Source organism: Trichosurus vulpecula, chromosome 1 (genome assembly GCF_011100635.1).
Source record: "Trichosurus vulpecula isolate mTriVul1 chromosome 1, mTriVul1.pri, whole genome shotgun sequence".
NCBI classification, from domain to species: domain Eukaryota; kingdom Metazoa; phylum Chordata; class Mammalia; order Diprotodontia; family Phalangeridae; genus Trichosurus; species Trichosurus vulpecula.
In genome coordinates, this window is record NC_050573.1 from 100224743 (window position 1) to 100241237 (window position 16495).

A 16495-nucleotide genomic window follows, 5' to 3' on the forward strand; every position below is an offset into this window, starting at 1 on the left:
ATCTCTGTGGATACGCAGGTTCTAATGTGATGCTACCCTAGGCAGGGCAAACATCTGCCTTTTGGTTTTCTGGGGCACTAGGAGTGGGAGGGTAGAATTGAGTTCTGTATCAAGATCATGAATGGACTTGTGCAGCCTTGCCTTAGCATATGGCACTGACTGAGCTTGTTGGGGGTCAAGGATTCACTTTCTCTGATGTTAGTTCATGGATTACTTAAAATTGCTAGAGTTCCTGGCATCCCAGATTGTAGAGGCAACTGAAATAGACTTATCTTTTGCACATAATTCCTATTTCAGAGAAGCTTGAGAGGTAAATGGAGAAAAAGTCTAGTCCTCCATTTTGTTAGTCATATGACCCAGAATTCCACCCAGTATTCTCTCCACAATGCTACTCCAACTCTATACATAGTAAATTCCTTTCTGTCCTTTAAAGCCTTTTAAAATTCTGCCTCCTTTATGAAGCCTTTCCTTATCTCACTAGTTGGCCACAACCTTCTTCCCTTTCCACACCCCTATTCCTCTTTACATACCTGAGATCACATAACAATTAGAATATAATGTTGCATATTATAATCATCTGTTCCATCTTATTCCCTTATTGGATCGTAAGCTCCATGGGGATAGAGATGTTTATATCTTTTTCGTAGCCTCTAGCTCTATGGAACACTAATGAAATTAGAGAATAATATTGTATATTATAGTGTATGGGACTCAAGTCTATTTGTTGGTAGAGAGAATGGTTACATAGTGCTTCCATGCCTGTATGAACAGGTGGGCAAGAATTGAAGAAAAGAGAGATCCTAGTTCATCTGGCTTCTGACATGCAGAAAGGATATCAGCAGTTCCATGCTCTCTTCCGATTGAGATTCTTGGAGTCAGAAAAGGACTGGGAGAAAAGGAAAAAAGTTAACATGTAGAGGCACTGGACCCCAGATCATATTTTTATTCCCAGTTTACCTCTTAGAGAATTTCCCCTTGCATAATATTAGGGACTCTTTCTCTCTTACAGTTGAACTGATATATCTCATTTTTAGTGGAGGAGCTCATTCATTCTGTGTATTGTCTGGTATATTCTCCTCTGTACAACTTCTTGAATTTGTTTTTATCAGCTTGAATAAATGGGTGTATTTGCTGTTCAACACGTATTTGCTATTCACTATGTATGTCTTGGTGTAATCGGCATTTGGTTGGAAGCGAGTGAAGCCTTTGGATATACAGTTTGGGGTACTCTTCCCTGCAGTTACTAGTCAGGGATAACCACCAAGAACAAAACTTGAACCTAAAAATTCCGTTTAGACTTGCACTATTTTTTTAGGGGGAAGATAGATATAATTCTAGTCTAGGAACCTTTATTTGAGGAGGGAAGGGCAGTAAGGCTCATGGCTTCAATTTCCTGTTCTCCTTCTAGCAAAGTCTCGACTGGAGAAGGGTGAGTAGAAGAGTCTCTGGAGATATCTAGTCATATTTCCCTATGAGTCACATCTAGACAAACCCATGTAGACAGATATATCCTGCATGGGCAATACATATATACATTTTACAATAGTAATCTATGTTTCCATCTCATTAAACTATAAGCTCTTACGAGGACAGGAACCCTCTATTATCTTTTTTTCAGCGGCACTATTAAGAACTTTAGAGATCATCTGCTGCAATTTCCTCATTTATACAGATTTACCTGGCCCTCTTACTGACATTTCCCTTGCTTGTGGCTGCACCTTTCTAAACAGGTGAAGTATCTTTCACAAAGGAGGCATTTAATGCATACTTGCTGATGGATTGACTGAGATATAGGGCAGATGATTTATAGCTGGGGGTGGGGGTTGGTGGGGGGTGGGTGGGTGGGTGTGTGGGTGTGCGTGACACATCAGGTAGATGATGCCATGACGTGCAGTTGAATTGGATTTGAGTGACAAGAGGGCTATGCAAAGTCATGAGCCTCACTTTCTCCTCCAGTCATCTGGGTCCAGTGGCCAGATAATGGATCAGGACAAATGGTGATGGCCCAGCATCTGGGACTTTAGAAATCATCTATCCCTTGATCTCAGAGGTGCAGAAATCCAAGAAAAGTAATATGTAAAAAGTTTGGTTTAGTGGAAGGAACACTAGATTTGGTTTCTAACTGTAGCAATTTAACCAGTAAATGCTGAATTCTTACTGCGTGTGTGACTATATGCCATAGCGAACTCCCTGAAGAACTTTAAAGGACTATAGAAATGTGAATAATCTTCATCTGATTTGGGGAAAACACGTATTTTTTAAAGTTTGGCGCCTGGAGAAAACAGCCTGCTTCCCATGGAAACTTACTTTAGTCATCCAAAAAAGCACCGGTAACCCATTGGACAAGAAGACGGACAATCTTTAGGTTTGGTACAGAAGGAAGGAGGACTTCCCACTCTTAATCTTCCAGCTCCCCAAAACTCCATAAAACCCTGTTACAGGGCTTGTGAAAACCCGGATTAGTGGAATTCAGGGAAGCTGGAAGGACTCCGGCGAAGCAGAAGCAGGAACTACGCTCAGGCATGCGCATTGCTGTGGTCTCTGGCCGGAAATACTCTTGGGACTTTCCCGCCCGTCCCCCCTCCCCAGGCTTAAACTGAAGCGGACGCTCGAGACGCCAGCGTCAACGTCCCAAAGGGAGGAGGGCGAAGACTCCATCCGCCATGTTGGATACCGCAGATTCGCCATAACCTCCCCAGCTCTTTTTAAAAAAAAAATAAAATTAGAAAACAAGTCGCCAGCGGAGAGTCCAGCCTTCCCAGTCTGCACGGAAGGGACCTGACGCTATTTTTTTTTCCTCCGAAGGGGCGTTGCCATGGAGACGCAGGCAGCCGGTAAGGCGGATTGGGGACGGGAAGGGGGAAGATATGAGTGGGGGTGGGGCCCTCGGGAATCCGTTTGGAATGTAGCGTTGGGAAGAAGTGCTGAGGCCGTCGCGGCGGCGGATGGATTCTTTGTCGCGCGCCGCCCTGGTGAAGCGAGAGGATGGGGCGGGGGTGGGGAGAGGACCCGCGAATGTAGTGCCGTCAGGGAGTGAGGCGTCCGTCAGAACGGATCACGCCGTCTTACTTAAAAAAGAAAAGTAGTGCGTATGGCCAGTGGCCGGGTGGTGGGGGGAGGAAGAGGCTAGATTTCCATGGAAACGGGGTGGGCCGCTCTGGCGTTTTGGGGCGACACGTGCTTTTCTTGGGCCTATTAGGGTGGACCAGGCGGATTCTTCTTCGTGGTGCTGAAAATATTGGGGCAAACCCGTGGGGGGAAGCTGGAGAGGTGGGGGGCCGTGGGGGCCGCTTCCAAAGATTCCCGGGCCAAGTGAAATTTGTGCCTGGATTTTTTTGTCTTTTTTTTTTTTTTGAGTGGAAGGAGTAAAAAAGTTAATGAGAATTCAGGCCAAGAAAATAAAAATAAAACATATTGAAACAAGAATTTTTTTTTTCCCTCTTGTTATTTTATGTGCGTGCCTGAGTTTTTTTAAGGGATACATTTCTGGATAACAGTAACACGTGGCGGTGATTACTTTGTATGTTGCCATATTGTGTTATTTTATTGCAGTGAAGTTTTATATGTTAGAGTCAAGAAGGCCTGAGTTCAAATCCAGCCACTGATATTTACAAGATATGTGACCCTGGGCAAGCCACTTAAACTCCATTTGCCTCAGTTTTCTATCCGAAAAATGGGGATGGTAATACTAGCAACTTCTTCCCAGAACGGTTATGTGGTTACCTGGCAAATCTTGGGGAAAAAAAAGTCACAGCTCATTTACAAAAGGGTTTTTTCCTCACAATGGTGCGGTGATATAGAGAGTGCAAGCACTGTCTTTCCCGTTTTACAGGTGAGGAAACAGAGGCTCTGGGGAAGAGACTCCTGATTCTAGTCTTAACAATTTCCCTGCTACTCTGTGTCTAGTGACTGGCTCCTTCTCTCCCATGATGTGTTATTTCATTAACCTTTTATTGAACGGAATTTAAATTTAGCCACTTGATGAGACAAAAATCCTTGAGCTTCTTCGACCTTCAGTTTCCTTCTCTGTAAAAAGAGAGACCTGCCCTAGTTCCCTTCTAAACCATAACCAGTGCCTTCCCTCTGAGATCACCCTCCCATATGCACTGTATGAGAGTTATTTGAATGTTACATAACCGTGTAAGAATGTGAGCTCCTTGAGGACAGGGACCTTGTTTTTGTCTTTGTATCCCCAGTGAGTCACACAGTGCCCGGAGCATAGTAAGAACTTAAATGCTTCTTTACCAAGGACTGACTAGGTTCTGTCAAAGGTGCTTGCCCAAAACATGTTTTGTTCCTACAAATGGAGGTCTCATAGGATGCCCCAACCCAAGCTGTAGGCGCTGGTGGATGGGGGATTCAGAGATGACAAAGACACGATAGATTGCATTTAAGGTTTACAAAGTGCTTTACAATTATTATTTGTAAAGCACCTCACAACTGATACTGTAAGAGCAGGTGCTATTATTATCACCCCCATTTTACAGTTAGGGAAACTAAGGCAGACTGAGATCATATTAAGTGACTTGCCCAGACTCACACTGCTGGCAAGTGTCTGAGGCTAGATCTGAACCCAAATGTTCCTGATTCCAGGGCTCTACACACTGTGCCACCTGGCTGCCTCCTCCTGATTTTTACCCCCCTCACCTCTGAGTTGTAGAGCCAGGACACCAGAGTTCAAAGCACGTTAACTAGTGTGACTTTGGGCTTTGCTTTGCCTTACCTCAGTTTTCTCATCTGCAAAACAGACAAAATAATACTTTGTGCTACCTACCTGACTAAACGTTTGTATGGAAATATGAGTTTTATTACAGTCTTATTAGGGGGCTCAGGTCCAGATAATGCCTAGTAGAATGTTAGGTACCTTAAGAGAGGTAAAAAAGTGCTGTGTGATGATTTCTGCCTCCAGGCTTCTCTGCCTTCCTTCAATCAGTGAGAAATCTCTCTTCCTATAGGAAGCTTTTCTCATTCCGCTTAATGCTAGGGTCTTCCCTCTGTTGATTAGCTCTATTTTATCCGTTATGTAGCTTGTTGGTACATAGTTGTTTCCATTTTATCTCCCCCATTAGACTGTGAGCTCCTTGGGAGCAGGGACTGCTTTCTGCATTTCTTTGTGTCCTCAGCACTTGGTGTAGTGCATAGTAGTCATTTGATTAATAATAGAGTTTATTTACTGACTGACTTTCAGCTGTGAGGTATGGGAAGGCAATTTAAAGTAAATGTAGTAAGTGCGTACTTGTAAGAAAATAAGAGTTATAGCATGTTAGCTCTTAGCTATCATTTACTCTGAACCAGGACGAGGAAATGGGATCTGAAGTGACTTGCCTAAGACCACACAGCAGAGCCAGGAATAGAACTCAGATTTTCTTTCAAATGTAGGGGTTCTTAATCTGGGGTCAATGAATTTAAAAAAATATTTTGCTAACTTTTTGATATTATTAATGTTTCTTTTGTAATCCTATATATTTTATGCATTTAAAAGAGTTATTCTGAGAAGGGAATCCATAGACTTCACTAGACTGCCAAAGGAATCCCTGACCCAAAAAAGTTTAATAACTCTTGGTCTAGTGTTAGTTCCAGGATATTGTCACTTCCCAAGATTCATGAAGCTATAGAATCTTAGAAATGACAGTAACCTTCAAGGTCCTCTATCCTAACCTTTACCTGAGTAGTAATTGCCTTTATAATATTCTGATCTAAACTGAAGATGTCCAGTGTTAAGGAACTCTATTATCTAAGGAATCAGATTCCACTTTTCTATAGCTTTAAGCCTGAGGAAGGTTTATCTGTCCCTCCCCGCCACATCCTCACTCGCAAAGGTAAAAAGAAATTGCCTGCAAACATTATTTCAGTCAAATCAGGTGTAGTTTTACCTTTACAAGGTCAATTCGTTCAAAATCACATTTACTAAATCAAGTACTCATATGTGCACAGCTGTGTCAGGTCCTCTCCACATGATTATTTTGAGAAAACATGGATCTCCACCCTTAATGAGCTTACAGCAAATAGACAGTACAGATGAAATTTTGTGAAGAGTAAAGGATTTTTAGTTAGAATAGAAGACAGCAAAAAGAGATGCCCAGAAATCATAGAATTGTTGGATTTAAAACTAGTATGAACCTTAAAGATCATGTTAATAATAACTGGCAGTTAACATAGTGCTTTGAGTGGAAGTGAGGTGTAGTGGCTAGAGAACTTTTCTTAAGAAGTGAGGTCAGGTTATGCCTTTGAAACACACTAGCCATGTAACCCTGGGCGAGTCAGAATCAGTGGCCCAGTTCAGTCTCTTGGTAGAGGGAGGTTCATTGTTGAGAGATCTCTACATTAATGAAGTCAAAGGAGTAGACAAAAAAAAAAAGAAATAGTACCTTAAAGTTTGCAAAATGCTTTATATAAACTATTTCAGTTGATCTTCACAGTAACCCCGAGTTAGATACGACAGATCTTATCCTCATTTTCCAGATGAGGAAACTGAGGCTCATTAAGGTTAAGTTACTTGTACCTAGTTCCACAGCTATGCATGTTGGAAAGAGTATTTGAATCAGGTGCAATCTATCCATTAGACTCCATTACTTCTCTTAACATCTAGCCCAATTCCCGTATTGTACATTTCCTAACAGAGGGCCAGCCCTGTTAATGTGCTATTGGTACATGAGACCGTTATACAGTGAGGACCCTTATTATATTTCTGTTGAATAAGCTGCCTGGGAAGGGTTGCAAGGTAGACAGACCTGTCTTATGTGGAATTATCCCTTAAGGCACTTTGGGCCCCCAGAGCTTTGGTGTAATTATCACTCAGATTATTTATTTATCTGTTAAAGAGAATTTGCTGTATATTTGTATTTTGTGACCTTCCCGGGGAGCCACATTGCTTATGGAAAGATTTTTTTTTCTTCTTTAGCAGCATGCATTTATATCTACTATGTGCCAGGCACTGTTCTAGGTGCCAGGGAGAGAAAGACAAAAACAGAACAATTACTATCCTTAATGAATTTATGAGTTTATCTGAAACACGTAAATTATTTGCTGTCTTCTTTAGGAAATCCTTTGTACTTGGTTGAGTGAAGAAACCTTGACTTAAGATTATTTTTTTTAAAAAAAACATTTAACAAATGAGAGGTCATATTTCTACAAGAGACTGTATGGTTGAGAGGAGAGAGTGATATATTTGCAGATAGGTACTAGATTTGAATATTGCTTCCAGCACAAACCTGTGTGACCATTGGCAGAGAATCACTAAGCCTCAGTTAGCTTATCTAGAATATGGGAATGAAAGCATTTGTAGTACTTCATGGTATTGTTGTGAAGACCACAAGGGTTAATATATGTAAAACAGTACATTTTAAAGCATCATATAAATGTCAGTTTTTTATTGCTATTCTGATTAACTCTCATTAGTAATTTTAAACCCTTCCTGTTACATTATGGCTTTCGTGTTAATTCGGAATGGAAATATTAATCGATGAGATACAATTACATATATTTTAACAAGATGCATTTTTCACAGCTATAAAATCTCTCAGATCATTATCTCTAAATCCCAGACTATTAGTAAGTTTAAAAACACTGTATGTACCTAAACCAACTTATTTGTGACCAATAGCGTGGTAATGGTTTCTTCTTTTCTTCCTTTATGTTTCCTAACAATAGTAACAGCCAAAATAACACAGTGTTTTAAGGTTTACAGAATGCTTTCATTATCTCATTTGATTTTCACAACAATCCTTTGAGGTAGCTGTGGTTATTCTTCCCATTTTGCAAATGAGGATACTGAGGTTCAAAGGATAAGTCACTCCCTCCCATCTCATAGCTGGTGAGTGTCTGAGGTGGAATTTGAATGTAGGCCTTCCTGATTCCAAGCCCAGCACTGTCAAATGAGCTAATGCATATAAAGTGCTTTGTGAAATTGTGATTATGATCATTATTACTATCATCATCATCAGCTTCCATTATACCATGCTGTAGTGGAAATAGTACTGCAAGGGGAGTCCTTGTAATGCTCCCCTCTTTTCCATGTGCTAATTACCTTTCCAAGTAGACTTAACCCTTCTTCTGGTCTGTTCTGTCCCCTTGTCACTCATGGTGTATTTATCACTGATAAATGTCATTCCAAGTGCTCCAGGGTGGGCAGCTAGGTGGCGCAATGAATAGAGTGCCAGCGCTGAAGTCAGGAAGACTCATCTTCCCGAGTTCAAATGTGGCCCCAGACACTGACTAGCTGTGTGGTTCCTGGGCAAGTCACTTAACCTTGTTTGCCTTAGTCCTTTATCTGTGAAATGAGCTGGAGAAGGAAGTAGCAAACCACTCCAGTGTCTTTGCCAAGAAAATCCCAAATGGGTCATGAAGAGTCGGACACGACAGAAAAATGACTGAACAGCAAGTGCTCCAAGAAGAGTTAATTAAAATGTTAAGCCTGTTCCTTACATTTGGCTACCCCAGTCCTTATTCTGGAGTGGCTACCTTATTGTTCCTCTTTATAGCATTAGAAATGAAAAAGAGGGGCTAGATAAGAGAAACATGAAGAAATAATTGATAGAACCAGGTACCAGACTGCATATATGGTGGGGAGAGAGAGAATGAATTTAGAAATGAATTTAGTTTTGAGCTTATAATTAAGGGTATACTGGTACATTAATAGAAATAAGGAAGTTAGGAGGAAGAGCTGGTCTCATGGAAAAAAACCAGTAAGTTCAGTTTTATACATGTTGCCTTAGAAGCAACAATTAGATGTCCAGGTGGAAATGTCCAGCAGGCAGTTGGAAATGTGGAACTGGCTTAGGAGAGAGGTCTTCAGAATTAGGACATGTAGATTTGGGAGTAATTGGCATGAAACTGGCTAGAGCAGTGAAAATTGAGGAGCCAGATCTTTGAGGGAGAATTTAGAGAAAAGAAGATAGGACTGAAGATGAACTATGGGGCTATGTCCATATTTTTTTTAAATTAAGATTTTTTTATTTTTAGTTTACAACACTCAGTTCTGCATGTTTTTGCGTTCCAGATTTTCTTTCCCTCCCTCCTCTCCCCACCACCCCAAGATGGCATGGAATCTGATATGTCTTCTACATATACCTTTGCATTAAACTTATTTACACAATAGTCAAGTTATAAAGAAGAATTATGACCAATGGAATGAATCATGAGAAAGAAACACAACCAAAAAAAAAAAGAGGGAAAAGAGCAAATAGTTTGCCTCAATCTGCATTCAGACTCCATAGTTATTTCTCTGAATGTAGATAGCTCTTTCCATCATGAGTCCTTTTGAGTTGTCTTTGAACCTCGTATTGCTGAGAGGAGCCAAGTCTATCAGAGTTAGTCAATATCTGTGGTTGTGTACAGTGTTCTCCTGGTTCTGCTCCTCAAACTCAGCATCATATCAGGTAGTTCTTTCCAGGTTATTATGAAGTCCGTATCTTCCCCATTTCTTATAGCACAGTAGTATTCTATTACATTCATATACCACAACTTGTTTAGTCATTCGCCAATTGATGGGCATCCCCTTGATTTCCAATTCTTTGCTACCACAAAAAGAGCTGGTATCAATATTTTTGTACATACAGGTCCGTTTCCCACTTGTGTCATCTCTTTGAGATACAGCCCTAGAAGTGGTATTGCTGGGCCAAAGGCTATGCACATTTTTATAGCCCTCTGGGCATAGTTCCAAATTGCTTTCCAGAATGGCTGGATCTGCTCACAACTCCACCAGCAATGTAACAGTGTTCCAATTTTCCCACAGCCTCTCCAGCATTTATCATTTTCTTGTTTTGTCATGTTAGCCAATCTGACAGGAGAGATGTGGTACCTAAGAGTTGTTTTGATTTGCATTTCTCTAATCAATAGTGATTTAGAGCATTTTTTCTATATGTCTATAGATATCTTTAATTTCTTCCTCTGAAAACTGCCTGTTCATATCCTTTGACCATTTCTCAATTGGGGAATGGGTATGTGCATATTTAGTGCGTGGAAGGAGAAGGGGAAGCCAATGGAACCACTTGGCTTCAATCTCATGTCAGTGGAAATGGAAGTAGCCATGGGGAACTGAGGAGATGGGTGGTCTCTCCAGCTGGATTTCCCCACATAGCTGCTGGCTTTTGTAATTTTTGCATTTGCATTAAATTTTTTGAATAACCTTTATTTCAGAAGCTCTCTCTTATTTATATTTTCCACCCACTGGCTTAGTTTTGTGCTCTGGAGCCACAAAAATTAATAATTTCCCTGTTAACCGCTGCAGAGGCTTAGGTTGTATTTCTGGCTCTGTTTGCATGTTGGGTCAGTTGATCCTTCCAAACTTGTTTTTCCTCATCTGTGGGACAGAACAGCTGTACCTTCTAAAGGGTTAGTTTCTAAAATGCACTGAAATAATGTTATAACGAGAGATTAGAAGCAAAATTTTGGAACTTGGAGATGATCTAATTAGCTCATTACAGAAGATGAGGTGTAGAGAGTTTAAGTTGCCTACCTGAAGTGATATTGTGAATTAGTGTAGAGGTAGAGCCTCTGAGACATACATTAGAACTATTACTATACATTTTTTTTGACTGGGACACATTTACTGGGAACCATTTATCTCCCAGGATGTTATATATTAAAATATCAGGCGTGATAGGACCGATATCCATGAGGCTTCCCCAGCCCCCAGAAAATAATTTTCCCCTAAAGTTAAAGGGGCTGTTATTGGTGCCTGATTGACCCCTGACTTCCTTGACCATAGCTTCCTGGTTACCTAAGGGCATGAAAAGTCCTATGTGGTTTCAGGCCCCTTTGACTTGGTGGATTTCTGAGGACCACTGTACCCTGATGAGGTGCAGTTCTTTATGAAGATGGGGATGGTGTGAGGGGGAGGGGGCCATGTCTTTGGAAGCTAAGTGCCCTTGTATCCTTGCTGTATAGTATGTTAAGGCCAAGTAAACCTCCTTTTCTTAAACATTCAGTGACTATTTCCTTTCATCTAACGTGAACTAACAGGGTGCTGGCATCAGGTCCATGATTTTCATGATATTCAGGTTATTTTATTTTCCAGATATCTCCCATTTTCTAGATGTATAGAGGATATCTGAGAAGAATCTTTCCTGTTTTCTATTTTTTAAAAATATTTAATGTTCATCATGTGAGCATTTAAAGACTCGTGTTAATTAAAAAAAAATAAAGTGTTGTGTTACTTAAGTCAGTGCTGCTTCTTTAGAGCAGGCAGAATGATTGATGTTTCTTCATGTTCAGGTAAATGTTCAGGAATGTTTCTAATTTTTCCTCCAATTAATGCATGAATTAGTCTGAACCTGATAAAGCTTCCTATGTTATCTCCCAACTTTGAATTTAAAATTACGAAGTGTTAAAATCATTTATTCAGTTGTATAAACTGAATGAAAATTTACCCCTTATCTCCCCCTAGTGGATCTTTAGAGTGACCTCAATTGCTAACTGGTTCTATTTAGGTAGATTTTTTTTTTATTAGGGCATGGGGGTGGTGAGGGGTGAGTGGGTGGGCATGGAGTGGTGAATACGGACGGTCGTTTCATCCCTGTAGGGAATTTCCACTCCCCTGTAATTTACAGAGCCTTAGATTACCTGGAAGTGCAGAGAGGTCAAGTAGTTTGCCTAGACTAGGTAGGTGGCAACCAGAAATGCTTAATCCGTGCTAGGCACAGTGCTAAGAACTAGGGATTCAAAGAAAAGCAAAAATGGAACTCACATCATAATGAGAGAGTCAGCATACATGTTGATGTTTCCTCAAGGATTCTAAGGGGCAGCTAGGTGGTTCAGTAGATTGAGCACCAGGTCTGGAGTCAAGAAGATTCATCTTCCTGAGTTCAAATCTGGCCTCAGACTCTTATTAGCTCTGTGACCTTGGCACATCACTTAATAATCCTGTTTGCCTCAGTTTCTTCCTCTGTAAAATAATCTGGAGAAAAAAATGGCAAACCACTTCAGGATCTTTGCCAAGAAAGCCCCCAAATGGGGTCACACAGAGATGGACATGACTGACATGACTGAACAACTGCAAACAGGGACTCCAACTTCTTGCCTCTTTAATCTACTCAGTTCCCATGACCTGGGTAGATTCCAGTCCACCTCAGCTATACATAGAGATCATTATACCCTTCTCTTCCCATTACCCATGTGTGTTTGTTTTACTTCCATTTTCATGAACTCTGAAATTCCTTTATTTGACAGTAACACATTATCATTTCATCTTTCCCTCTGCTTTATTACCCCTTACCCTCTTCTTTGTTCTCATTATGGCCTTCAGTCCTTCTACTCCTCAGTTCTTTCTCCCACCTTTTCACTGACCTAGTCACTATCTTCAAATATTTAAAGACCTGTCATGTAGAACGGAGGATTCCATTTATTCTTGGCCCCATAAGGTAGAATTAGTAGCGCTAAATTGGGAATTATAGGGGGGTAAATTTATTACCCCAAAAGGGAGAACTTCCTGATAATTGGAGCTGTTTGACATTAGGATATGGTAAGTTGACCTTTACTGGAATTGTTCAAGCAGAAACTGGCAACCTCAGAGGGTTGTTTATTGGATAATAGGACTGGAGTTGGAAAGAACTCAGACACCAGGTCATCTAACCTACTTATTTTACTGAAGGAGAAACTAAGGTCAAGAGAAGTTAAGTGACTTGCTCAAGACCACACGGATAGTAGCAGAGGTGGGTGCTGACCTCTTTTTGACTGGGGAATTGACTGATTCCGGAGCTAGTACTCCTTCCAGTATGAGTAATTTGAAGGATATTCCCTGTTGGGTAGGAAGGAGGTTGGGTTAGATGTCTTATAAGAGTTTGTTAAATTTCTCCACAGTGCTAGAAACCAATAAAAAGCAATTATGTATGTCAATAAAGTTATTTGTTAAACCGATTACCATTAAATCAACATGATTTCCTTTCGAAAATTTACTAAATAGTGGGGCAGCTAGGTGGTATAGTAGATAGAGTACCAGCCCGGGAGTCAGGAGGACCTGAGTTCAAATGTGGCCTCAAACACAATAGCTGTGTGACCCTGGGCAAGTCATATAATCCAGTTGCCTCCAAAAAAAAATGAAAAGAAAATTTCTTAAGTAAAAAGTTAAATTTTACTTATTCTTAAGTAAAAGTGAGGCAGCATAGCATCATGAATAGAGAAAGACCTTTGCCCTTGAGTGCAAGTCTTGTCTCTGACATATACTGAGTGGCCAGGCCCTCTTGGTACCCAGGACAATACTTTAAGACTATGTTGCAGAACAGTTTTGGATCAGCATTGATTGAAGGAATTTCTTCACTATTGGTAGAGGAAAACAACATTTTCAAAACAGATACAATTCAATTAATCATTTCTTAAGTACTTATTTTCATACAAAGCAGTGCGCTAGGTACAAGATGATGTTTACGGAGGGGTAACTTTTCAAAGCAAAATATTATTAATTAAAAAAATGTTCCTGGGAAGTCATAATTCAGACCATAAAAGCTTAACACATCTTTACAGGAATCTGAGCCTATAATAGGGATTTGAGGAGATTAGGCTAGGCTGGGCTTGACTGGCCTGAACTGAGCTGCTTGCAGAGGCTGAGACCTGAGATGGAGGAGATTTGAAACCTCCAGTTACCAGAGGGTTTTCTGAGATTAGTCGCTTTTGGGAAGCCTGCAGAATACCTGGAGTTCTTCTGGGTGGTAGAGCATGGGGGGAAGAAGCTGGCACCAGCACCAGGAGTGGCCCTGAGTAGGTCCTCCCTAAAGGTGCTTGCTGAGACTGAGGAGGAGAGCTAAAGATAGCACTGACGTTAGAAAAAGGAGAAGTGGTGTTACCTGTCTGCTTCTCAGGAGTCTCACCTTCTTATACTCGGCTTCTGTCTAGCTAGAGATAAGCGACATCAGAAGTCTTACTTTGAAAAAAAGAGAGGATCTGTTGTCTATATCTTAGAAAGGCAAAAATCCATCCAACCAGATCCGAACATTGGAGAAGTGCTGAGCCATGATGCTGTGTGTGTGTGTGTGTGAGAGAGAGAGAGAGAGAGAGACACAGACAGACAGACAGACAGAGAGACAGACACAGAGAGAGAAAGAATTGATTAGAACTGAACTTAAAGTATTTCAGGAGGGGTAGGATAATATTTAGGACACTTTATAACTAATACCATTTCAGATCTAATGATACATAAAATAGACCTTTAAAATTTTAATCTCATTTGTGTTTCTTACATTTATCTTCAAGTTTTTTTGAGAGTTATTTTGTTGCTCTTAGTTAAAGTTTGCTGTCTAAAAATGGAATGGCCTGTTTTAGGAAGTAATATTCCCCCTAACTAGTGGTGTTCAAGCATAGGATAGATGAGCACTTGTTGGCAGAGTTAGAAATATGCTTGACACTGAAATTCAGGTATCAAGGGCAATTAATTATTATTGAGGAATTCAAAGAAATTGGTGAACATTCCAGAGCAGGAGCTGACTCCACCCTTCCTTAGGAAGAGGGAGTGGGGAGTACAGAAGTGAGACCAACTTTATTCTGTTAGACTGACATAGATGGATGTACCTACCTTCAGCAAATGGATTGGTCTCCTCCCTTCTAGGTCACAATCTGCCATATACGCCCCCAACATGCAACTCCTTGGCATATTCCCCCCTCCTCAACCTACGTCCCATGTTCAAAAGTGGCGGAAAATTCCTCCCTGTGGGTGTGTGAGGTGATTTCATTTAGCCAATTAAGCATGCGTGGTAGCCATTTGACCCAGTTTCCTCTTCAACCCTGACAGTTATCTGGCCAGTTTACACCAGTTTTCCTCACATTCTGAAACTGGTTTCTGCAAAACTGCAAACTTTATTCCCATTGGCTGGGGACCCTCACACTGGTTAATCTTTACTTCTTTGTTCAAGCTGACACTTAATTATTCTGTGGAACTCAATTAACTCTTCTGTGGAAACCTAACTTTCCCTAACTTTTACCCATCTCTCATAGCAATCTTGTGACGGGAAATTAGGCTGATTTACCTTTCAGATCCTTTCTAAACCCAAATCAATGATTCTTTGAATCTTAATTCTGCCTTGTATTACAGAATCTCAGCTTTGGAAGGGACTTCAGAAGACCTAGACCAACCTATTCCTGAAAAAGAATTCCCTCTGTAATACCTGATAAGTAGTTTAAAAGCCTTTATTCCACTGTGGGATCCAATTTGGATAGCTCTAATTCTTAGGAATGTTTTCCTTCTATCATGTCTTAATTTGCTTTTTTGCACTTCTACCCATTACTCTTAGTTCTAGGCTCTTCAGACAATCAGAACAATTCTAATCCCTCATGTATGAGAGAGCTCTTCAAAATCCAGAAAATTATAATGTTTACCCTTTGTCTTCTCTTCTGTAGATAAAATGCTACCAGTATGTATAATCAGTCTTCATAAGGCATTTTCTTGAAGGCCTTTATGATCCTGGTGTAATATTAATTAAAGTGGGACCTTTTTACTGTTTTAGAACACTAAATTAATTAAGTCTCTTTGATTGAGTCTTACTAGGTGCTAAACCCTATGCCCATACCCTTTTACTACTAGGTGCAAAGCCCCAGACTGGTTAGCAAAATAGTTCACTAGTTTGAGAGAGGTGTGAAGACCCCAGGGCCCTAAGGGGAGTTGCTAAGACCAGAGCAAATAGTATGAGCCTAAGTTCTGGTCACTCAGATGATGTTTGATGATGTCCAAAGACTGTATAAAAAGAGAGAACAGAGCTATTTACTTGAGGCTCTCACTCCCAGAGGAGTGTCGGTATGGGACTCTGGGCAGCTGCTCTAAGAGCCTCCTGTTTTGTCAACCCAGATGTCGATGGTTTTTGGTAACTGTGAATTGTGATCTGGTCTGTTTATATTGTGTATGTTTGTAATTTGTTTGTATTTGCTCTCAAGTTCAGGCTTCTGGCTTTTCCTCCTGAACTAAGTGAGTTTATGTGTTGGATTAAAGTAAGGTTGTTAACCCCTTAAATTTACTTTCCTTAGTAAAGCAGATCAAAAGAACTTGTGCTGGAAGCATTCTTGTTGTTGGGCTTGTGTTGGTCTTTCACCCCTACAACAGCTGTTAGCAGAATTGTTGCAACACCTGGTTGACCTATTTGGAACACTCTCTCCAACTCAGGAATTCGAAAACAATGGCCCACAGGTGAAGTGGGCCAGCTTCTGCTCCAACTTACCAACATTTCTCCTAAGAAATGGCAGCTAGAAGTGAACTCAGCATCACAGATGTGGTCCGACAAGTGCAATCCTGTGCCTCTGCTTGTGTTTGTTTTCCCTTCTCTTTGTAGCCGACAATTACATTAGCTTTCTGGAGTTTAAAATGTGGCTTTGTGACTTAATACCCTTAGTACTTTAGTAAGGCCTTTAAACCTACTGGTCCTGTTTCCTTATCCACAAAATGAAGAGGTTTGACTAAATAATATTCAAGGTCCTTTCCAGCCCTAATTCCTGTGATTCTGAGTACCATTTTTTTTTCCTCTCTTTCCTTGGTATGTGTTTTGTTTGCTCAAAACCAGCAACCCTGCCTCCCCCCTAT

At 40.7% G+C, this 16495-nt stretch overlaps 1 protein-coding gene across 1 annotated transcript in view; it reads left to right on the top strand.

The window, feature by feature from the left end:
• The first annotated feature begins 2593 nt into the window (after positions 1-2593).
• Positions 2594-16495, top strand: part of ZFAT (zinc finger and AT-hook domain containing) — a 304336-nt gene continuing 290434 nt past the window's right edge. The window contains exon 1 of the mRNA XM_036741178.1: positions 2594-2834. Within this exon, the coding sequence (XP_036597073.1) occupies positions 2816-2834 (19 nt within the window). The 5' untranslated portion in view covers positions 2594-2815. The remainder of the gene's footprint in view (positions 2835-16495) is intronic.